Source organism: Aethalodelphis obliquidens, unplaced genomic scaffold (genome assembly GCF_003676395.1).
Source record: "Aethalodelphis obliquidens isolate GAN/ISIS:26980383/991018 unplaced genomic scaffold, ASM367639v1 scaffold4, whole genome shotgun sequence".
Classification (NCBI taxonomy): Eukaryota; Metazoa; Chordata; class Mammalia; order Artiodactyla; family Delphinidae; genus Aethalodelphis; species Aethalodelphis obliquidens.
In genome coordinates, this window is record NW_020837948.1 from 81989168 (window position 1) to 82013800 (window position 24633).

General features: G+C 41.7%; 1 protein-coding gene across 2 annotated transcripts in view; it reads right to left on the bottom strand.

Annotated features, from left to right (window-relative positions):
• The window catches only part of GHR (growth hormone receptor), a 284952-nt gene that overhangs the window by 77797 nt on the left and 182522 nt on the right, over positions 1–24633 (bottom strand). For both annotated transcript variants that reach the window (XM_027101187.1, XM_027101185.1), the window contains one exon: positions 832–897. In XM_027101187.1, the coding sequence (XP_026956988.1) occupies positions 832–897 (66 nt within the window). The remainder of the gene's footprint in view (positions 1–831; positions 898–24633) is intronic.

Sequence of the window (24633 nt, forward strand, 5' to 3'; positions counted from 1 at the left end):
GCAAAGGGGATCCTCATGCACTTTTGGTGAGAAGGTAAATTGGTGCAACCACTGTGGAAAACAGTATGGAGATTTCTCAAAAAACTAGAAATAGGACTACCATATGACCCAGCAATTCCACTCCTGGGTACAAACAAAAACACTAATTTGAAAATATATACTCACCCCAATGTTCACAGCAGCATTATTTACAATTGCCAAGGTATGGAAGCAACCTACGTGTCCATCAACAGATGAATGGATAGAGAAGATGTGTTATATGTACAATGGGATACTACTCAACCATAAAAAGAATGAAATTTTGCTATTTGCAGCAACATGGATGGACTTGAAGGATATTATGCTAAGTGAAGTAAGTCAGACAGAGAAAGACAAATACTGTATGATATCACTTATATGTGGAATCTAAAACAATCAACAAACTAATGAATAAAACAGAAAAGAAGCAGACTCACAGATCATAGAGAATAAACTAGTGGTTACCAGTGGGGAGAGGGAAGGAGGGAGGGGCAAGACGGGGGTAGAGGAAAGAAAGGGTTATTATGGGATTATATGAAATCATTTGCATGAAACTTTTGAAAATTGTAAAGAACTTTGGAATTTAAAGGATCTTTCGTTCAATTAAAAAAAAAGGGAAAATAAAGAAGCAGCCTTGCAGAAAAGTTGAAAAAGAAATTCTGAAAAAAAAATGTGTTAGTTTGCCTGTGTAATTTCAGTCAGTCATTCATCCAGTTACCATATCCCAAATAAAATAGGGAAAGGACAGTAGCTTGAATTACAGTAAAACCTGGACACTATCGTTGAAGGCAGAAAAGGGAGTGAAATTCTTACTTGTCTCTAGGCCTGGATGAACTCTCTGCAGACTCTGAGACGCTCTGACAAGGATAGCTGGTGTGGCTGGAACAGAAAGAGATGAAAACCATTAGTTACCCCTACAAAAAGTGGTCTGATGTGACTTTCTTACAATCTCATTTTCAAATGTCAAAATGTGACCAGGCCCAACCTCACAACAATTCTCTCCTTTTTCTTTCTTTCTTTTTCAAACTAAAATTGCACCTACCCTCTAAAAAGAACTCCTAAATATTCAGAGCAGATGGAAACCTTCTGGTCTTAGCTGCCTCTGGTCTCATGCCTGGACACAGTCAGGAGGATGAAAAATTGCCTTCCTACAACATTTGAGTCCAAACTTAAGTCTTGCTTGTGGAAACAAGGAGGAACATAAATTCTTTTTTAAAAAAAGTATTAAAAACAGTTCAGTCAAAAGCATTTATTCTTAGAAATAAACATGTGAGCAACCCTGGAATAGGGAAGGAATGAGGGGAAGTGAGAAGTTGGACAAGAGGGGGACAGAAATTTAGGATGCGAGATGGCAATGAGTCATCTATTATAAAAGCACTTCTAATTTTATTGATACTAGTATTAGGTTGCATTAAAAACAGGAAAAATGGGCTTCCCTGGTGGCGCAGTGGTTGAGAGTCCGCCTGCCGATGCAGGGGACACGGCTTCGTGCCCCGTTCTGGGAGGATCCCACATGCCGCGGAGCGGCTGGGCCCGTGAGCCATGGCTGCTGAGCCTGTGCGTCCGGAGCCTGTGCTCCGCAACGGGAGAGGCCACAACAGTGAGAGGCCCGCGTACCGCAAAAAAATAAACGAGAACAAAAACAAAAACAGGAAAAATGGAAAATGATCAATGTAGTTATCATTCAACTGTTGAAATGCGTTGAACTGCAAACACCTCAGCTACAAAAGTATTGTAACTGTTATCCGGGCTTGGTGGAGAAGGGGGTGTCTCCAAGATTCCTCCCATCCCATCAGGCTATCCGTGGGTTATTAGAGAGGCAGTTTGGTCCAGGCCCACGACAAACAGAGAGCATTACCTCAAAGCAACGAAGCTGCTGATGCTTTTGGTCCTCAATAGGACCTTAACAGCGTTAACCTTAACAGCGTTAAGAAATCTTTCTTTGATATGAAAAAAGGAAGAGGAAGAAAATGAAGATGCATGGGCAGTGGAGCTGGCCCACACCCATCTCCCTGAATTTCAGGGAGGGTGAATCCTGTCCATCTGTCCTGATCCACTTCTCAATGTGCTTTTTTACTAACTCCTCCCACCTGGCTAACCACTAGGAAGCAGCTGTCGGGTCTGAAGTTCAGAATATAGAACCTAACAGAGGAAGTTAAGATCCTTTCACTAAATACTGCAGAATTCTAACGCGTGAAAGTTTTTGCAGCCTGGGCCTATCAGTGAGAGCGTTCTTCCAAGCGAAGTTAGGTTTGGGGGCCTTTGGTGAATTAATATTTTAAATTCTGTGTGACTATTAGCTCTGGAAGGGTTTCTTTTCAGTCTCTCTCTAAATTTTAATATTAACTTCATCTGTAGAAGCTCATTTACTCCCAAATACAATAAAGAATTACGACAGAAAGCAAATGGAATACACGTTTCCCTAGAGGAGATAATGTACTACACATTGATTTTAACGTGACCAGAAAGGAAAACTGCATTTTATGAAAATCCCCTCAAGTCTACTCACTGTCTTGATAGCCTTAGTCTTTATTATTACCATTGTCTAGACCCCAACCCCTGCCTTTAATTCCTTGCTACAAATCAGAGAACACTTTATTACCCCTTGCACTAAATTGGGCACCAGAATGTTATTTTTGGTCAAGGTTTGGCAAGTTTGTATAACTTCCAACTGTGAATGACCTATTTCACTGAAAACTATATATGACTTGAGAAAGTCCTGATAGCTCAAAAAAAGAGGAAAATTAAGTTAATCATGGGATGACACGCAATCATGTGTGTTATTTTTGTCAAAATTATCCAGCAAGTTTGTCTCAATTTTCAGCTTGAAAGTGAGTAAACAGACACCAGTTTCCAGGCTCAGATCAGCAGGAAAGTTGACGAATTTCTCCAGAATGACGACTGATATGGAATGTGGGCATCAGTTAGGAGGCCCCAAGGAGCCCACAGAGCCAAACCTCAGGCCCGGAAATGCTTGGGGAGCACTGGCCACCGTTGACTCTTCCCAAACCAGGATTTTGCTTTCTTTGCAGACAGACGTCTGGTGCTTTCCTCCTTATGGTGTATTTGGTAACACTTGCATGAAGCAGAAAGTCTTACTCAGCTAACACCCTCCACAGTATGTGATGAATCGAGGCATAAAAGGAACAAATGGCATTCTTGGGGAAGACCCACAGGTTTATGCCAGTGCCCAGAGGGTGCTGATTACAAATTGAGCACAATGAGGAAAACTGTGCCACCTCAGCAGATGGAGACGTCACCCTCAGTTGTCAATTTTAGTGCCCCAGCTGTCCTCACTGTCTAAAGTGACGAGCGATGGAGGAAAACAAATGAAGGGTGACAATAAGCAGAGCATCACAGCTCCAGTATATCCTAGAGGAGCTTTTAAATGCTGGGCATTATAAAATGAATTAGCTGCAGCTCCTGGCCTTGGTGAGCCCACGATTTCCGGGCAGGGATCTATAAATGAAGGAGTGGTCAGCACCGGAGGGGCAATGCGGTAGCCCTTCACGAGTCTGGACAAGCTCCCTGGGGAAGGTGACCCTTTGGACAGGCGCTGAATTTGGGATAAATAAGAAATGAAAAGGAAAGGAAAGGGCAGTTGGAGCCAAGGCAAGCACTGCATAAAGGCAGAGATAAGACACAACCTAGGCATGTAAAGAGCCATGATCTGAAGGGAGCGGGCGGAGCAGAGCTGACCTAGGATGTGTGGAGAGGTCAAGGGCATACTGGGAATGGTCTTTCCAAAGAACTTAATTGTGGGACTTCCCTGGTGGTCCAGAGGTTAAGAATCCACGCTTCCACTGCAGGGGGCACGGGTTTGATCCCTGGTTCTGAAACTAAGATCCCACATGCTGCAGCCAAACATAAATAAATAAAGCAATAAAGAACGGAATTGTGATCCTGCAAACATTGGAGAACTAGTACTTTGCAGTGCCTTGAGGCAGAGCTTCTCACGGCGGACCTGCCTAAGAATGAACTGCAATCTATCCTCTCCTACTTATGTCCAGCCTTGTGCTCAGCTACCCAACTATGGTACACAATTGGACCTCAGTTTCTGTCTGTAAAATGGGGACAGCTGCAGTATCTACACATGTGAGGTTTAAGTCAGTTAATACATGCAATATATTAAATATGCAATATAATAAGTGCTTGGTAAATGTTAGATATTCTTCTTGTTATTATTATTGTCACTTATTATTGCTACCACTACCCTGAAAGTAAGAGCCCATCTTTTCCAACAAAGAATTTGACAATGTTTTTACACTAGACTTTGTGAGCTTAGGGCTTTGCACATATGAGGACAGGATGCTGCCCTAAGCCCAGCATCTACTCCGGTCCTCCTGCACAGGCTGGATGCAGGCAGTGGGACTTTGGGGAAGTAGGGTCAGTGGCATGGGGGATGGTAATCTGCCTGGGACTAAATGCCATCAATTCCAGTTCTTGTAAATTGGTGAATTCCCTATTATATCAGTAAGAAAGCTAGTATGGGAGAATCAATGTTCTGGTGAGTACTGTAACTTACCAGTTGTGCAGCAATGGCATTAGAACCAGCCACGAATAGACAGTGCAAACACAAGTAGGTAAACCAAGATACTGCATATGGCAACAATTTTACATGACAGGAGATAACGTAAAGGGCCTCACAGGGCATCTGCCATAAAATAGGCATTGGTTAATGTCAGCTATTGTTATCATTATTAGCTTATGGTTACTCTAATGATAATGATGATGTAACTATCATGAAATCTCTATTTCAAGACTTCCTCTGATTGCCGTAATCATTTTACAGTATATACATGTATCAAATCATTGTGTTGTACACAAACTTGCACAGTATTTTATATTAATTTTATCTCAATAAAGCTGGAAAAAAAAGACTTCCACTGAGAGGTTTTGCTTTCTCCCTCAAGCAGGTAAGCTGTCCTCCACCCAACAGCCCTAGAAACCATTCTTACACCCTTTGCTGTAACTGCTTATTCTCCTGTGCCCTATGACACACAGCAAGTTTCTTGAGATGGGCATTCCTTTTATCTTTGTAACGTCTGTTAGGAGCACAGGGCATGGCACCTAGCAGAAAAATAAGGCTTGCTAAAGAAATGAGGTAGATGAATTACAAATGCTTTAAACTTTGGCTTTCCAACTAAAAGGGGATCAAAGAAAAATTGTTTATTCTCAGCAAATTGTCTTTCCTTGTAAATCTCAAGTTTGCTTGACTACTTTTCCTGCCTTTTTGAAGTGTACTTATCCTTGTGCATACTCCAAAAATTTTCCCAGCTCGGATTTCAACCTCAAAGCTCTTTCCAGACCCACTTTTTTCTTTCTGTCCTTTTTTCTCTATCAAACTATGATCACCATCACGGAAGAGTATTCAATTTAAAGTCCACATCTCCTCCAGATACGCAGCCTCCTTGCAATAAGGCTGAAGTTCAAGCTCACTGTCTGGTCATATTGATGCCATGCCCCAGACCGTCCTGCTGCCTCTGAAGGCGCTGGCTGATGGCAAAGTCAAAAAATGTGTGTGAGGTGTTTACGTCTCACATTTATTGTGCCCTTAAAATGTACCAGGCACACACTTCAGGACATTTTATGATTTTTTCCATTTTATCCTCACAACAACCCTCTGAAGTGGATATTATTAGTTACATTGTATGAATGAGGGATCTGAGGCTCAAAGAAATAACGTGCCTAAGGCCACCCAGCAATTATATGGCAGAGGCCAAAGTGGAACTGGAGTCAGATTCTGACTCCACCCCACTCTACAGTTTCCCAAACTTGTCTGACCATTAAGATCTACTGTGGCGGGACTTCCCAGGTGGCGCAGTGGATAAGACTCCACGCCCCCAATGCAGAGGGCCTGGGTTCAATCCCTGGCCAGGGAACTAGATCCCACATGTGTGCTGCAACTAAGAGTTCGCATGCCACAACAAAGGAGCCCATGAGACGCAACTAAGGAGCCCACCTGCCGCAACTAAGACCCAGTGCGACCAAATAAATGAATATTTAAAAAAAAAAAGATCTACTGTGGCATTCATTCATTCATTCATTTACTGAAGTACAGTTGATTTAACTGTGGCATTTGTTAAACATACAGATTCCGAGGCCCTGTGCCAGCTCTACAGAATCTGAATCTCTAGGGCCCTGGTCAATCCACATGTTGGCAAGGTCCTGAGCATCTGTATGCTTACCCTGCACGCTCCATCCCCCAGCCAGGTGATCCTCATGATATGACACATTTGGAAACCTGTTCACTGCCCACTACTTTCTTGCTCTGATCAGTCACTGTGTCCTCTGTGGGGCTCCCCTTCTAGGGGTCCCCCACTAAGTGTCCACAGCTGGTGTTTATGACTTGCGCAGCCCGATTTATTTGAATGCTGCAAACATTCTGGAAAGTTATACTGATGGGGCCAGGTTGTTGAGGCCCTGGGCGGAAATACCTTTCAGGGTTCAGTTCACGAGGAACCAGGTAGGACTTGCAACACCCTGGCAGCCAGGCCTCTTCCTTTTGCTCTGTCATCGAGTGATATCTACACAGCAGGTCCTGGGGCTGTAGAGGTCCTGTTGGTCATGGCTACCCCTTGGCACACCAAGTCCTGGGCCCAAGTACAGTGACAATTCTAAACCGGAATTTCATTTCTTTTGCGGCTCACTGGCTAAATTGAATTTCCATCCATAGTTTCTCCTGAAATAAAATGTATTATCTCCTACACATTATGGCTCTTGGCAGCTCTAAAGAAGCCTGTGTAATCTGAACAGGAAATCTCTGAATCTTTCAGACAGCATTACCTCCCCAGATCTCCACTAGGGAATGTGTTTCTTCTATACTTGAATAGTAAATCATAGAGCACATTACATAAGATAATTTAAACAAACAAAAAATGGAGCTGTGAAATGATGCTGGGGGTTTCAAACACCTTTTAATGCTAAAAAAAAGCTGCTTCACAAACAATCTACAACACTTTTGGAGGAGAAACTGGTGTCATGAAATGAAGCACATGCTGAACTACATCTGCAGCAGCCGTATTTCGCTGTAAATGCTCTTAGAGCAGCTGGGCCTCGAGGTAAGAAGAATCAATGTGCAATGAGAAATCATAAAGACCTTCTTTTCCCGCAGGTCTACCTCTGGCTTAGTGGACAAGTGTGGAAGTTTCCTAACAACTTGAAGCTTCACATATTCCTTTTCTGTCTGGCAGTGCTCTCCTTGGTGAGTTAAAAAAAAAAAAATCCTCCTGACACAAGTTTATGCACATACCGAGGACATCTGCTTGCAATTAAAGACAGAAACTAGGGCCTGACTTTTCAAACGTAGCTCTTTGAGTGATAAGGCCAGTCAGGGGTGCAGTGACTTAAGGAGAACACATTGGGGGGTGCTTTAAAAAAAAAAAAAGGTATGAAAGGGAGCAGTTAATATGCATGCTGGGTCTCAGCTGGCTTGCATCTTCCTTCAGCAAAGCTTCCCAGCAATTTCTCTGGCTTTCCCTTCCAACTGCTACAAGAACAGTGAAACACCCTGCCCAGCTAGCAGCCCTTAAAGCTGCTTCTCATTATGGAGAACAGCAAGGGTGTCAACACCAGGCAACGGGCGGAAAGCCATCCCTCTGTGCCATGTGATAGCAGGAGCCCAGGGGAATCACAGCCCTGCTAAGAGAAGCAAACAGAATCCAGGTTGGCACTGGACCATTATCAGTCCTAGGTGGCTAGGCAGAGGCATAGGACTGGGACCGGAAGGATAGACAGAGTATTAAAAGGTCAGACTGAGGTATAGGGAGAAGGGCAGAGGTGTCTCTTCCTCTATAATGTTGTCTTAGATGTTTTTAATACCTGTGAATCCACTCATTAAAGCAATAGAGTCAGACGTCTGAATAAAGCCCAAAGCTCAGATGGTGACTCACAGATGATGTGCCGGAGCTGACACCTCTTCCCAGCTCTGTGTTCAGTGACATCATGTCATTAACTTGAAATCAGCCATGGTGGGAACACTTACACCATAAAATTTGGTGAACGCTCCAAATCGAGGCTTTCTGCCATCTAAGTCTGTGAAAATTCCATTCCTCTTTCAAGATGAGTGTGTCTTCTCCTCCATGATGCATTTTTAAACTTTCTCCCAGATGGGATCCATCTCTCCATCCTTTGTGCTTTCACACAATAGCTGGACCACGGCATTTCTTACTCCCTGCCTGGCATCTCAGTTATCTGACCTGCCCAGTGAATGATAAACTGGACGTTTGAAGGCAAGAACCCTGTCTCTTCCTTCTGACCCACCACATCATTAGCACAGCTCCTTCAATACAGTGAGCGCCCAGTACACATGTGTGAAATTACTGAGCATCTCCCTGGGAAGTCTTTCGAGAAACGCTGTGAGGCACCATGACTTTACTTATATCACTTTGAATTTAGCAGACATTTTGTGGTCTCTGGAGTCTCAACTGGCACAAAAGAAGACTCTAAAGCACATCATTAGATGCCAAGTGTCCTCCTGGGACCGTGAATGCTCAAACTTGAGGCAAAGTCAGTGCATTTCAACTCATTTTCATGGTATTGAGCCGCTTAATAGTGCTCAGTGAGGGGAAGAACTAATGAACATAGGATCGTTCAACTTGCTCACCTGCCTTCCTGTCACCTGGACAGATGCATTTGCTTGGTTTTGGCTACAGCAGAGAGCCAGTGTTTTGATACCGAGGTGTGTAGTCCGTGTCCATTTACTAAGCTGAGGCTGGTAGTAGGGACTTTTAAGTCCCGGGGATGAGTTGATGTGGCAAATTCATAGATCTCCTTGTTGAGACCAGGCAGCGTTTCAGAAGCACAGCACAGTAAAGGTGTCCTAGGCAGGCATATACTTTGTCAGAGGTTTAAAGTTGTGTTTTCCCCTCTCTGGGCTTTTATAAACAGGTTGGTCTGAGCTGCCACTCTGCCTCTTGTTCCCAAGTTCCACTTTCTTGAACAAAATCCTACTCCCTCGGGAAGTAGGTATTTGAGAGGTATCGAGAGGTCAGAACTGCAATGTGTGAGATGCCAGGTGCTGTCCTCGACGCCGGGGATACAACGGTGAGGAGTGTGGAGGGAGGTGTGCCTTTCCGGGTGTACAGTCTGCTGTGTGCAGAGGGAGACAGATAAGCCAATGGATGATGCCAGGTAGCAGGGGAGGGCACTGAGATGCGGGGAGAGGAGCTATCAGAGACTTGGAAGCAGCATGAAAGAGTGTAGGCCCTAAGGTGGGACTGGGGGCTAGAAAGGAGGTCGGTGTGGGAGGGGCAAGGGGAGAGAAGAAGGAACAGAGGGAGGGAGGGGCGAGAAGAAGCATTTGAGGTCACGGTGTGCCAGGGGCCAGATCTTGCGCTGTCTTGCAGGCCAGGGTAAGGACGTGTGGACTGCTCACTATGTCACCATGTCACGTTCCATGAAAGGGACCCCAGTGAGTTGGAGGTACTATTGCTGTCACACCTGTCTCATTATGTGTGTCCTTCCCACTTGAATCCTTCACTGTAATAGTTGGGAATTGGGAGGTGCTGGCATTGGGTCCCGGGGCTCTTTGGTGTATGGCTTTAATTCACTAATTACACTTATCCCATTGTACTTGGTCTGGGTTACAGACACAAGCCAGAGGGCCATTTGTTTGTACAAGACATATTTATCAAGCATCTATTGTGCATAAGGCACTATACTAGGCATTGGGATATGGTGGTGAACAGACTACCATAGGGCCCAAGGTTCATTTCTTTCTATTCCCCTAAACGGATCCTTAGCCCCTGACCAATGCATCTCTTTGCCATCTGGTACATTCCTGATTCTAGGTCTTTGCTCACCTTATATCATTCTCCTTGTTTTCTCCAGAATGGGGAGAAGATCAGAGGTAATTCCCATCTATGGAGTGGGGATAATCATTCAGAAAATGAAACTGATATCCATAAAGTACTTCACAGAATGTCTGGCACAATAAGAAAAAGAATTAAAGAATACCATTTGCAGCTACACGGATGCACCTAGAGGTTATCCTACTAAGTGAAGTAAGTCAGAAAGAGTAAGACGAACACCATATGATATCACTTGTATGTGGAATCTAAAATATGACACAAATGAACATGTCTACGAAACAGAAACAGACTCACAGACATAGAGAACAGACTTGTGGTTGCCAAGGGGATGGGGTGCGGTGGGGAGGGAAGGATTGGGAGTTTGGGATTGGCAGATGTAAACTAGTATATATAGCAGGGGTCCCCCAACCCGTGGGCCATGGACCGCTACCAGTCTGTGGCCTGTTAGGAACTGGGCCACGCAGCAGGAGGTGAGCGGCGGGCCAGAGAGTGAAGCTTCATCTGCCGCTGCCCATCGCTCACATTACCGCCTGAACCATTCCCCCCAACACCCCCGCCCTGGCCTGCGGGAAAAGTGTCTTCCACGAAACCGGTCCCTGGTACCAAAAAGGTTGAGAACCGCTGATATGTAGCATGGATAAACAACAAGGTCCTACTGTATAGCACAGGTAACTATATTAAATATTCTCTGGTAAACCATAATGGAAAAGAATATATATATGTATAACTGAGCCACTTTGCTGTACAGCAGAAATTAACCTAACATTGTAAATCAACTACACTTTAATAAAATTAGAAAAAATTTCTTTTAAGTAAAAAAAAAATCTCTGGCACATAGTGTTTATGAGTACAGTACAGTTCACTGAGAGCAGTTAACGGCATTTATATATGCCACTCGTCGGGCAGTTATGTCCTATGCTGATTCTTGCACTATTTAGTTTGTGTTTATATATTTGCTCCCTCAATTAGATTACAAGTCCCTTCAAAGTAGGAACCACATTTTATCCTTTCCAACCCTGCACATATTAGGCCCTCCATTAATATCTGTAGTATGATGGCTAGCTGGCCTTTTGATTGGTATCTATGAGATTACAGGTTTTATTGGTCAACAAAGATTCTTAGTGGAAGGTCATGTACACTTTATAGATATATTTGTCACAATTTCATATGGTAAAAGAAACATGAAAGTTTGACACAGCTTCTCTCATATACTTGACTCAAAATTTTTAGATTCATTTTCTGAAGCCCAGTTTTGGAAAGAAATTATTGAAACTCTGTAGCCGACATGCAACCAGCTCCAAAAATTATTTTGCAGCAGAAACTAGAAGCTCTACCAAAAAGTGCATGGAGATGGATAAGGTGACAATCCACTGTAGACACGTACCTTGGCAGAAAGGTACCTGAAGCTTACTTTTTTGAACTTTGTCCTTTTTGTTGTGCCTTCTGTAGTTCTGGCTCCAGTGAGAAGCAACCCTTATGGGCACTGAAGCTTAACCCTAAATCTAACTTCAGAATTTCCAAAATGGACAGTTAAAATTAGAGTCAAAAGAGTCCATCAAATCACACAACAACAATTTAAAGCACAAAGTTATACTGGGGGTGAAAAAAAATTTATGACATTTTTCTGGAAGGAATATGTTTCAACTGAAAAGGAGATCCATTTCTTTGTATCTACAGGGCAGGCAAAGTCTTATAGTCTAAAATATAAGTTTTGATTCCTTGCTGGAATTATGTGTAGTGTGGTGACAATATGACAGAGAAAAAAAATCAAAAGCCTTATTGGTCAGCCATATGTGGCCACTGCTCTGGCCATATATGGAAAGGGTTGGAAAGGATAAAATGTGGTTCCTACTTTGAAGGGACTTGTAATCTAATTGAGGGGGTAAATATATAAACATAAACTAAACAGTGCAAGAATCAGCATAGGACATAACTGTCCAACGAGTGGCATATATAAATGCCGTTAACTGCTCTCAGTGAACTGTACTGTACTCATAAACACTATGTGCCAGAGATTTTTTTTTTACTTAAAAAATTTTTTTTTAAATTTTATTAAAGTATAGTTGATTTACAATGTTGTGTTAATTTCTGCCTTGCACAGTATGCCTCTGTGTCAGCCTGAAGGGGTGCCCTGCCCATAGGCTTTCTGGCGGGACAAGGGACACTGTATGGCTTTAAGTGTTCCCTGATTGAAGGTGGGAAAAGCAGCAGTGAGCCAAGTTCTGAACAGAGTTTTTACTGTGCTGAGGCCAGGAGGTGAGGGGGAGGGAGAAGGACAGGACTCCCACACAGCTTCTGCCCTGCTCTACTTTCTGGTAGATATAAGTTAAAAAGGCTGAGAAAGACACCTTTGGGTAGATGGGACAAAGGAGGATCTGGGACTCTATACAGTTCAAGTTTAGGAAATCAGCAAACACAAATATATATATAACATGTATTATATGCATGTAATATTTATAATTTATATTAATTTATATTTAATTTACATTATATATATATATATATTTAATGAACTTCTAAGTAGCAGCTAGTGAAACTGAAGGGCACCCAAAATAATATGTATGACTATACAGATCCTACCTCAGTCTTGTCTGCTATTAGCCCCCTCCTCTAAATCGGAAAAATCTGAATGGCCTAGTTTCTTTTCAGTGGAAGGAGCATGTAGGGAAAAGGGATCTAGAGAAGCCAGAAACGGCTGGGCCACCGATGTCATTTCAAATGAAAACTACAACAGGACATTTCTCTTTCTAAAGAATAACATCAAAAAACAATTTAAAAAACGTATCTGGAAAGTACACTCATTTCTGAGTCATTAGGAGCTGTGCTGCCAAGAAGCATCTTTCCTGTTCCCAGATCTTTGAAGCCCTGCCTGAACGACGGACGCCACTTCCTATTTTCTTCTCTTTTGAATCCTCTTCAGCTGTGTTTCTGACCCTTCCCCCTCCACTAAACCTGTTCTTGTCAAATTCAATGGTCTCTTCTCTTTCCTTATATGACTCAACTTTTCAGGTGCGTTTGACTTTTAAAGATACGCTCTTTGCCTAGCTTCCATGATGCCAAATTTGCCTGGTCTCCCTTTTACCTCACTGGCTGTTCTTTCTTGCTCACCTCTGCTGGCTTCTCTTCCTCTGCTTTCCCCCCTAAATATTGTAGTTTCACAGACTCTTCACTTCCCTAGCTTTTCTGCCCCCATCCCCCCCGAAAGGGGAATCTCATCAAGCCTCGTGGCTTTAAACATCACCGTACGCTGATGGTTCCGAATCTCCATCTTTATTTAGCCTGAACCTCTCCATTGAACTCCAGGCTCGACTCAGCCTCTTTGGCCTCTTCTCTAGATATCCAATAGGTATCTCAATCTTAACACACAACTCTCAAGTAATCCCCGATGAACCCACTCCTTGTCAACTCTTCACTATCTCTGTAAATTGGTTCACCATCCACGCTGGTACTTAATCCAAAACCCTATAGGCCATCTTCATTTCTTCAGTCTCCCTAACTCGTATTCCCTTATTTAACCCAGCGACAAATTACGTCAGTTCCATCTCAATTCACTTCTCTCCTTCTCCTTTGCTATTATTATAGCCCAAGTTCCCAACACCTCTTGCCTAGACTTTCAAATAGCTTCCTAATTGGTCTTCTCACTTCCACTTTTGGCCCCCTTCAATGAACTATTGAAACATTAAACAGGATGACCTTTTAAAAGCATAAATCAGATCATGATACTTCACTAAAATTCTCCATGGTTTCCCATGTAATCAGACTGAAGCCCAAACTCCTTGTAATGGCCACCAAGACCTCTTGTGTAGTAAACACGGCTGGTTGTCTACCCAGACTGCCTTCCTCTCTCCTTCTCAACAGAAACGCGGTTTTGTTTAGGTAACCACTCCTGCCCAAGCAGCTCATGTGCCTCAAGGGAAGCCAACCCAACGCCAGCTCCGAGAGTAGGTATAATTGGACGGAGGGTTATTCCCATCCTCTTCTGAAGTTCAAGAAAGAGGATGTGACCCAAAGGGAATCTTACTGGGGGGGGATTCTAGAAAATTTAAGGGAAGAAATTTACAGAATGCCCCAGTCTCCTGGCTTTGCCTATTTCACCCCAAACCTGAACGTGCAGCTGATACAACTGAGAGGGCAAAGACATTTTTTTCTTTTTTTGGAATTTTACCAACTTGGTCAATTTTAATTTTATTTATTTTTTTATACAGCAGGTTCTTATTAGTCATTCATTTTATACACATTAGTGTATACATGTCAATCCCAATCTCCCAATTCATCACACCACCACCCCAGGCAAAGACATCTTTTAGAAAATGAATTTGAAGCCACTGGATTTAGCCGATCCACAGCCTGCACCGACTCTGTTTTTCTAATTTTATGAATTACTTTCCTTATTACTCAAGTCAATTTGCATTATGCTTCCTGTCCCTTGCTCCTGATCCTGGCTAGTACATTCCAAGAGTGGCCCCTGCTTCCCTTTCTTTCTCCTTGTGCCAATGTCTTCTTACCTTTACGCCCCAGCCCTGAAACTTACTGATCTTATTCAGACTCAACCCCTGCTGTTCTTAGTACCCACATGATTCTGTGTGATTGGCTCAGGCTTCAGCTCAAATGGTATCTTCTCAAGGATGCTTTCTCTGACCAAATAATCTAAAGGAGTCATTCCCAAGTCACTTGTAGGACATCGCTATGTTTTATTTTCTTCATAGCCTTTATTTATCTTCGTGTCGAGTTCAATTATTTGTATTCTTCTCTATTTTCCTATCTTCACTCCACTAGAATGTAAGTCCTGAGAAAAGCAAGGATCTACTTTCCCAGCACAAAGTAGGCATTTTATAAATATTTGTTGAATGGAGAAATGCATGAACGAACCCCTTGGCCCAGTAATAATGGGGACTTTATCTACTTTTTGCTTGTTACCTTATCTGCAACAGATTTAAAAGCTGTAGATGTATCTGCAAATATTTTCCTGGAAACCCTATGAAAATTCCTGACAATTAGCAACAAATAAATGGTTGCTAATTTGCTTAGGGGGGCATAAAGGCTGTTAAAGCAGGCAGAATCTTTGAATGCAAATAGTTGGTAACCTAAAGATTGGCTAATATCTTCTCCCAGTCTCCAGAAATGGCATCATCGCTGTTTTCTTGGACTTGGACTTACAATTTTGGATTTGTCTATGACTTCTCATTTTTTCTACCAGTTGTCAGAACATACCATTGGTTCTTTCCTTCCATGATGTGTTTCCCAGGCTACTCCCTTTCTTTCCAACTTCCACTTCCCTAACGAGGCCTCATTTCTTCACCCACGCCTTATTCCAAAGCTTCCTGCTATCTCTGCCCTGAGCAGGGATTCCAGTCTATTCTTTGCGCAATGTTGGATTAATCTTCCTAAAATACCATTTTCATCCTGCCACGCCCCTGCTGATGGACTCAAATGTCACCCTCTTGCTTACTGGATTAAGTCCAAATTCTGCAGCTCAACATTCAAAGCATTTCTTCAGAAGGCACTGCTTTTCTCTAACTTCTTTCCCACAACTTGTTAACGCAAACACGCTTCAGTCAAGACGGCGTGCCTACGATCGTCAGCCTGTGTTCTCTTTTCTTTCTCCTTTACCTTTTTCTCTTTATCCTCTTCTGCTGAAAGTTTCCATCCTTCCCTCCTTAAACAAAAATCTCCAACTCCCCGGAGAACACCCATCCTTCACAAAACCTTCCTTGATAATTGGCTCCCTTCTGACAATTTTTGACATTTCACCTCTCCCCTTGAACTGGCCACTGACGTTCTCCATCAGTGATTTTTCTTGAAAAGACTGCTAAGGAGGAACATGGAATGTCAACTATTTGTATACAGTTACTATCATTAGGATATTCTCTCCACACAGGAAAATGTGACCCAAGTGTATGTGATAAACGAGTAGCATAACAGCGTTAGAGAACATGGAGGCTCCAAACATGTTCTGCAAGTCACACTGGAATGTGAACTATTTGTAACACTTATTCCCAATAACTAGAATCTACCCAAAGCTCTCGGAAATAATTTACATTGTTCTCCCTCCTTGGACACCTTCTTACAGTAGATTGACACAAACTGGTATATTTCAGACATATTAAAATTGATAATCACATAATTTTCTTTAATTAAAACCCACTAAGTATATGTTTATTTTTTCAAATTTCTACTTTTAGAGTGTAGTGTGAACAGGTAACCTCCTCTGTTTCTTAAGCTTAACCACAATGTTAATTATTCATAACCGGCAGCATGTTATAAAGGTAACGGATGACATGTCCGCATTGTCTGAAAATGTCTTCCCTAAACCCATTCTTTGAAAATGAAAAATATTGAGATGGCAAACTGATTATGCATCATCATTTCAGTCAACACATTTATAGGGAGCATTGCCTAAACGCCTAGCTCTTTGCTAGGTTCTGTGGGCTAAGGAAAAGTAGTTGAAATAGTTGAAGTTCCTGGGCTTAGAAATTTTCATCTGGTCCGGGAGCAAAACTAACAGACCAGATGCTACCTGAGGCTCCTAAGGGCTAAAATGGTTACAACTTGCTGATGCACAAGGACTCTGGGAAGTGAGAGAGTGGCACAGTCAGGAGTAGCTTGATAATTTATATGACAGTGATGGGACCGGAATCCATTTTGAAGGCTTGTAGAATGGAGGATGCAGATAGATGGGCAGGTAAGGGAAATAACATGCCCAGGGCAATGATAAAAGGGCAAGACTGGCTCAGAGGAGCATTGTGAAGGACAGACACAGCCATGACGGGGAGTGTGTCTGGGAGGAGATGGGGGAAAAGTTGGACATTTAGTGGAGAGTCAGATGGCCTCAAAACACAGACTTGAAGCATTTGGCAATGTGAACCACTAAGATTCTTGAACTAGAGCGTGATAGGACAAAAGTGCTGTTTTAGGAAACTGAGCTCTTCAGCTGCATGCCTGAGGGATTGGGGAATCCAAGGGGCTCTTACAATGGCCCAAGAATGACCTCTGAGGGGACTGAGAACATATCCATTATTCTCTATTGTTCTTACTTGTTCAGAAGACCTTGACAAAATAAGGCTTTCTCTACATGGCTTGATTTCTATGTGAAAGTTTCCTTTTCCACATCTCCTGCCAAGTCCCCTAAGGACCATCCCCCTTGCTTCCCTCCTTTAGTTCACAGTGACCTCTTCTTCAGGACTACCCTCACCCTCATGACCATTAAGTACTAAAACACATGAATAATCATAAATTTGTATCAGCTGAGACTTTAAACCCAGAAGGGTCCAAAAATTAACATGAATGTTTGTTTTGAAAAGTTTTAACTTCTTGAGAAATAAAAATATGGTAATAAATTTCTATTAAATGTTCCCTTCCTCCCTGCAAAGTTGGCCGTGTCAAATCCCCCTTTCCTCTTGAGGCAAGGCTCCTTTAATGCCATGTTGGAAAGGTTCTAGAAGATTTCAGACACTTTCACTTAACAGAATAACCTCGTTCCGACAGTAAAGACTCAGTCTGTTCATTTTAAAGTAGGGCTGCTTTGACCAAAGAGGGAGCAGAAGGCCCAAGTCTGCCCACTAGGCAGCATTTACTAGCTTGTTTGTGGAAACCACTGATCAAAAAGCCTCTGGCAAAACGTTTAGAAATTAAAAAACAAAATATTTGATTGAAATTATATTTCAGAGGCTATCTGTACAGTTACCTGAAAATTTACGAGGTGCTTCCGGCAGTGGGCTAAAGAACTGTTTCTACTTATTCATTAAATCGACAAATAACAACTGATAACTTCATATCTACTATACGGCTGGCATGACTCAAAGCTCTAAGGACACAACATCGAAATATCTATCCCTGCCCTCATGAAGGTTATAGTCTATGGCTATCCTATCTCAACAGCATCAATCTGCTTAAAAATGCCCAAGACAGTAACTGTTTTATGACTTTTTAAAAGTAGTCCAATTTCTTTAATGAGCAGAAGAAATTAGACTATGATATGAAAAATCTAGGGAATGAATTTGGAAAATAAACAAAATCTTAGACAGTTAAATCTCCTTTTCCTGTAGAACTCAACCAACAAAGCCATAAGCTGGATGGAAAAACAGTTTCTGGGGAGTATGCAATGTGTTAACCTAAGTAAATGTCAAAAGTGACAGCATTATGTACTGAATGCATACTACAAGCAAAGGTTCAAGTTTACATGGTGGGTCATTTCTATTAACATTTCTATTCATTTCTGTTAACAGCTTTGTATCAGTGCATGTGCACAAAAATATCCTTATTTTCTCGTTAGCATATTTTGCTGTGGAGTTTAAAAAACCTTAAGGGCATATTCTTGTAAACTGCCTAGGTATAGATTTCACGTGAAGCAGGTATAAATTTTTGGCAAAGTCATCGGGGTGCAAAGAATGCCGCATTACTGTACTTTTCTAAGATTGATTTGAGTCTGACTCGGAGCCTCCTCAGTTTTTACCAAGTTCGTGGGATATTCAATTGCAGCTATTTCTATAGGAAATAGCTCTATTTCCTACTCCTGGGTCATGGGAGGGTCTTTGGAGGTCTTATACAGAGATAAACATTTACAAAAAAAGTATCCATTGTCTTTCTCTTTCTTCTCTTTGGGTCCCAACTCTCCTTAACTCCAGAGGTGCTCACTTCTCTCTCCAACATTTGTAAAAAAAAAACCTAGGAAGAGAAGGCCTGTTCTAGACCTGCAAAATCCCCTGGGGCCAAGAGAAAAAGAAATCTTGGCTGCCTTTGGAATGGGAGCTGGAACAAAACACAGATTAATGCACCAATAACGCTCCTATCCCATTTGAAATGGTAAATGGCTTGTGTTCACCTTCCATTCTTGTTGTGTCACAGGAGTGTGGAAAGGTAGCATTTTTTAGTCATTAATTCCTTGGAATTGTAACCTAGAATTGTAATTTGTGCTCCCTGTAAAAAACATTCTCTTGGTCCTATAGAGCTCGCTACTCAAAGCAGTGTGCAGTCTGTGTGCTGGTAGCATCAGTGATCCCTGGGGGCTTGTTAGAAATGCAGATTCTCAGGCCCCACCCTAGACCTTCAGAATAAGAATCTGCATCTGAACAAGTTCCGCAGGTGATTCATACGCTCCTTAAAGTTTGAGAAGCACTCGTCTAAATGATTTTTCCTTCCTTTTTTCTTTTCCATTTCTCAAACACAAGGCATAATCCTTGCACGTCTTATAGGCCCTGAAAAATCCCTTCCAAACGAGTAACGAAAATTAAGCTTTTAGAAGGGCCTTCTGTCTGTTCTTCAACACTTGGATGAAAACTGTGTCACAACATCTGGGATTAGGTAATCAATAGACTTCCAATGAGAAGAGAGTTCACATTTTCCTTCTGGAGGGAACAAGACATATTTGTGCTCTGGTTCCATATTTATGCTGCTGATTTTACTAAATTGTGTATGGAGGGACTTCTGAGCTCAGATCAGTAAGCTTTAATTTGAGACATGACAGGCCAGCATTTTGGTCCAGGTCCCAAACACAGCTTACTGACTGCTTACTACAGGCAGCAAGAAAAACGTCTTTTGAGCCAGGGTACAAGTAGTTTTCAAAAGTCATTAGACTTGTGAAAATTCTACCTGGCCTATAAAATTTACACTTGGCCCAAGCATTTACACTTTGCAGAGCCAGTTAATTTTCCAAGCAGGTATTCCCTTCTCCTACTGTCCCTAATGTTAAGAGCCAAGGATCAGGAATATTTGCCTGTTAAAAATTCTTCCCCACTCTTCACCCACAGTCGAGATTAGAGAAGAAAAACAGATCAGGTTAACTTAAAAAAAAATCATTTCCACATTTCATGGCCTTTAGGTATGTCATTCACTCATTCATTCATTCATTTCTACTTTTGTCCACTTTCAAGTAGCTGTTTTTAAGGCAATTTTATGTCTTCAAGATAATGTCAAAATCAAATACCTGAAATAATTTACGAGTGATAAACTTCCTGCTTTTGAAATGATGCTCTCCAAATTACACAGCTTTCCATATTGGTGCCTGGTATAGAGTACTACCAAGAAATACTTGGTTTGCTCATTTCTTAAAAACATTTATCAAGTGGCTGTTATGTGTTCAATTAGTTATCATAGATTTAGCAATATAAGATGCAAGGGTTGTGAGAAGTAAAAGTATTAGACAAATTCCCATGCTCAAATAGATTACAGCTTGTTGGAGGAGCCAGACAGGAACATACCCACGGCGGAACAACAGCAAGGATGAGTCAGTATCAGCAAAGCATTGCTAGAGGGCCTTTCCCCAAACGTTGTCTGATGAGTAACTAACCAGAGCAGTGATGTGGTCCAGATCACTGAAAGCTGGAACAAACTGGGAAACCTACATGCAGGAAGTAAGACTTGAAGTGGACCCTGGAGGATGGCTGGGTAGAAGTTAGAGAAAGAGAAACGCCAAGAGGCACAGTCATAGACAATATTATGTACTGAAAGAAACTAATTTCTCCTCTGGAAGAACAATTGGGAAATGAATCCCTGCCTTTTGTGACTAAGTGAGGCTTAATTTGCAGAAGGTCTAGATCCCAATCTTATACCAATAGTAGGGGAGACTTCAGGGGCTGCACTGCATGCTGGATAGGCTAAGAATTTCTGACTAGGGGCCACTGCAGACAACATGTTTGTGAGGCTCTGGACTCTAGAGTCAGATGGAAATCTCCCCTGGAAGGTGCAGTTCTTACTCTGAGAGCAAGTGCAGTTCTAAGGATAAACAGCTTCCTAAATCTTCATTCAGTCAAATGTCTTGAGCTGAAATTACTTTAAAGGGCCACAAGTTTTATAGTACTATTAAAAATCTAAAACAAATAGCAAAAATAACACCACCTAGTAAGTTAACATCAGGAAAATATTTGAGCAATAATTACATGACCTCAGAGATTCCCTGGTCCAGAAACCAGAACCCAGTCATTAGCCAATATAATCCTCAGTATGGTCTTTCCATTCTTCCCATCATTCCTTTTCAGTTAATACTGCCTGATGGAATCACCATCTGACACTGCACAATTAAGTCAAAGTCATTATAAATTCTTGGCCTCTATCCAACGAATGCTTTTTAAATTTTTAAAAATCAATGCCAGAAAGAGCTTTATCTTTTTCTTTTCGGGCTACATCTTGTGAAGGAATCAGAAACAGTTGCGAAGAGTTTCTAATACTTATGCTCCCTGGGTGGCAGATCACCAATCATTGTGAAAACTATTAATGTTATGACAAAATTAAATGGCTTTCCTAGCAGGCCATTTCTGAGAAATATTATGCCTGTGGCTTTAGGTCAATTCAATGACATAGCTCATCTTCCCAGAGACTCAAGTGGAATGCTTATTTATTTATTTCTTTCGCATTTCCTTAAATCACAACACTATGGAAACCCATACTGATGTTCTGCTCCAAAACTGTTTTTGTAGTGAGACTTAGAGGTATTCATTCATTGTTGAGGCAGAATAACTAATTCTGTGCGTACATATTCCAGACTTTTTAAAAAATTAAATACCTAAATTTGATGGATTTTCAGTCAGCCTGTCCAAGAGCAAGCAAATAAGCTACTGTTTCTCTGGTACCTCACAAATAGCCATATTAAAACCAACACACTGGGGCTTCCCAGGTAGCACAGTGGTTGAGAATTCACCTGCCAATGCAGGGGACACGGGTTTGAGCCCTGGTCCAGGAAGATCTCACATGCCGCGGAGCAACTAAGCCCGTGCACCACAACTACTGAGCCCGCGCGCCACAACTACTGAGCCCGCGTGCCACAACTACTGAAGCCTGCGTGCCTAGAGCCCGTGCTCCACAACAAGAGAAGCCACCACAGTGAGAAGCCCACGCACCACAATGAAGAGTAGCCCCGCTCGCCGCAACTAGAGAAAGCCTGTGTGCAGCAACGAAGACCTAATGCAGCCAAAAAAAACCCAACACACTAAGAATCTAGAGACTATTATCAACATTTGTGACTCTTAGTAAAGGCATTCATATCTTCCCATTCCTGTCGCCTCCTTTACTATTCTTATCTCTACCTCTTGGCTCTTGTTCTCCAGCCTTCATTCAGGATAATAATTTCTCATGACAGCTGAGTACAATATTTCCTTCTTCAGCCAAATAACAAAATAATAAAAATAAATGATTTCTTTACTGCATTTCCACATATCACCTCCCTGGATGAGAACTTTGGCATTTTGGAAGTTTTAAATTCACAATAGGCAGAAATGGGGATATACTGTGGCTTCACTCTGCACAGTACCATGGGCACATAGATATTTAATATGGAACAATAATACTAGCTGATAGCTAATAACCACCTTCCATGAGCCATGCACCATGTTATGCACTTTACAAAAATGATCTCTTTTAATTCCTGAAACAATCTCACGAAGCTATGGTGCAAGTGCTCTTGTTACCATCATTTTAAAGATATGAATAGTGAAGCACAGAGTGGGTGAGTAAGTCACCCCAAATCACAAGGTAGTAACTACTGGACCTAAGCCAGGCAGAGGCTCTAGAGCTCATACGCTTAAACCCCACAGTCTAGTTGGTATTTCTTTGAATGTTTGTCTGTGAATTCTTTCAGTTGGATCATCACCAGAATCTGACAGCAGTAAATGAAAGGAACAAATAAAACAAAATAAAAGGATTGAAGGCTGAAGTTGGAATGGACCTAACTGTTAAATGGGCCATAATTTTAGAGATGAAATAACAGGGTCCTAGAGTGGTTAAGGGACTGCTCAAAACCACATAACTAGTTAGTTGGACTGAAAATATAATCTAGGTCTCCAGCCTTGTCTGTTAAGGGATCTTTCCACTGTGCCATGCTCCCTGACTCCTGATCTGTCATTCCTCTGCCCTGTTATTCCTCTGTTCCATGCAAGGTTCAGGGCATGGGGATATTCAAAATCACAAGCAGAAGTATGAGTTATAAATTAATACAACAGATTTAAACTGGTGCCCATTTTATATATTCATTTTAATGGCTTTCTTTCTACTTAAAAGCTATCATTCACAGGTTCTCTCTTGATAGATAACATTTTAATGACAAGTAAAAATGAAGGAACAGATACAGATATACATATGTATTGGACTAACTGGTTAAATGAAACTTTTTTTCACTGTTCTGAAAACTATAACCTTAACCTAGGCAATATGAATTGCATGTGTGCGAGGACTGAAGCTGAGAGAATGGGAGATAGTGATGTCATAGGGACAGGAATGAATTTCAAAGTGGTTCAAAAGTAGTGGCAACAAGTACCTCCTTGCCAGGAGATGAACAAAGTTGCATACTGGGTAGAATTTCTAGTATTTACTACAGAATGGAGATTTGGAAATATAGGGTCAACCCTCTTGCACTGTTGGTGGGAATGTAAATTGATACAGCCACTATGGAAAGCAGTACTGAGGTTCCTTAAAAAACTAAAAATAGAACTACCATATGACCCAGCAATCCCACTACTGGGCATATACCCTGCAAAAACCATAATTCAAAAAGACACATGTACCCCAATGTTCATTGCAGCACTATTTACAATAGCCAGGATATGGAAGCAACCTAAGTGTCCAAAAATAGAGGAATGGATAAAGAAGATGTGGTACATATATACAATGGAATAGTACTCAGCCATAAAAAGGAATGAAATTGGGTCATTTGTAGAGACATGGATGGACCTAGAGACTGTCATACAAAGTGAAGTAAGTCAGAGAAAGACAAATATCGTATATTAATGCATATATGTGGAATCTGAAAAAATTGGTAGAGACAATCTTATTTACAAAGCAGAAACAGAAACACAGACGTAGAGAACAAACATATAGACACCAAGGGGCAAAAGGGGTGGAATGAATTGGGAGATTGGGATTGACATATATACACTACTGATACTATGTATAAAATAGCTAACTAATGAGAACCTACTGTATAGCACAAGAAACTCTACTCAATGCTCTGTGGTGACTGAAATGGGAATGAAATCCAAAAAAGAGGGGATATATGTATACATATAGCTGATTCACTTTGCTGTACAGTAGAAACTAACACAACATTGTAACGCAAATATACTCCAATAAAAATTTTTTTAAAATCTGGCAGATATTAAAATGCATTCAGTGTTTAGAGGCAGAAAGAAAAGTTAATTTGATGTTGATTCATTTCTGGTCCCAAAAGATGTCCTAAATCCTTGTTTCTGGAAACTATTTAGGTGACAAAAACCGGTACAGAAGCTGAGTGAGTGACACTCATTTTGTCCTTTTAAAATAATATGTATGGTCTCTTTAGGTCTGGGTTAATGCTGGCACACATCTTTTCAAGTTTTCTACTATAAGCAACTTTTGAGGGAGTAAAATTGGATATAATGACATTGAATTTAGGATGAGGAACATTTCTATACTGGAGTTTCAAGGCACAATGTGAAAATTGAAGTTCTTGCCTTAATGAAAGTTTGCCTATAGTTGGAGTTTCCTGTAGGAAAAGAATATGACATCATTAAAATACTCCTCATACAGGGGAAAGGTCCATAACAAAGAAAAGTGTTTCTCCAGGTAAACTTTGAAATGAAGATCTGAGATGGTAGCCTGTCAAAAATACATCATGTTCCTTCTCTTTGTTTATATCCTTTGTTTCTATGAAGACAGGGAAAAAATTATAACAACCGTAAAAATCTATATCTAGGGGCTTCCTTGGTGGCGCAGTGGTTGAGAGTCCGCCTGCCGATGCAGGGGACACGGGTTCGTGCCCCGGTCTGGGAGGATCCCACATGCCATGGAGCGGCTGGGCCCGTGAGCCATGGCCACTGAGCCTGTGCATCCGGGCCCGCGT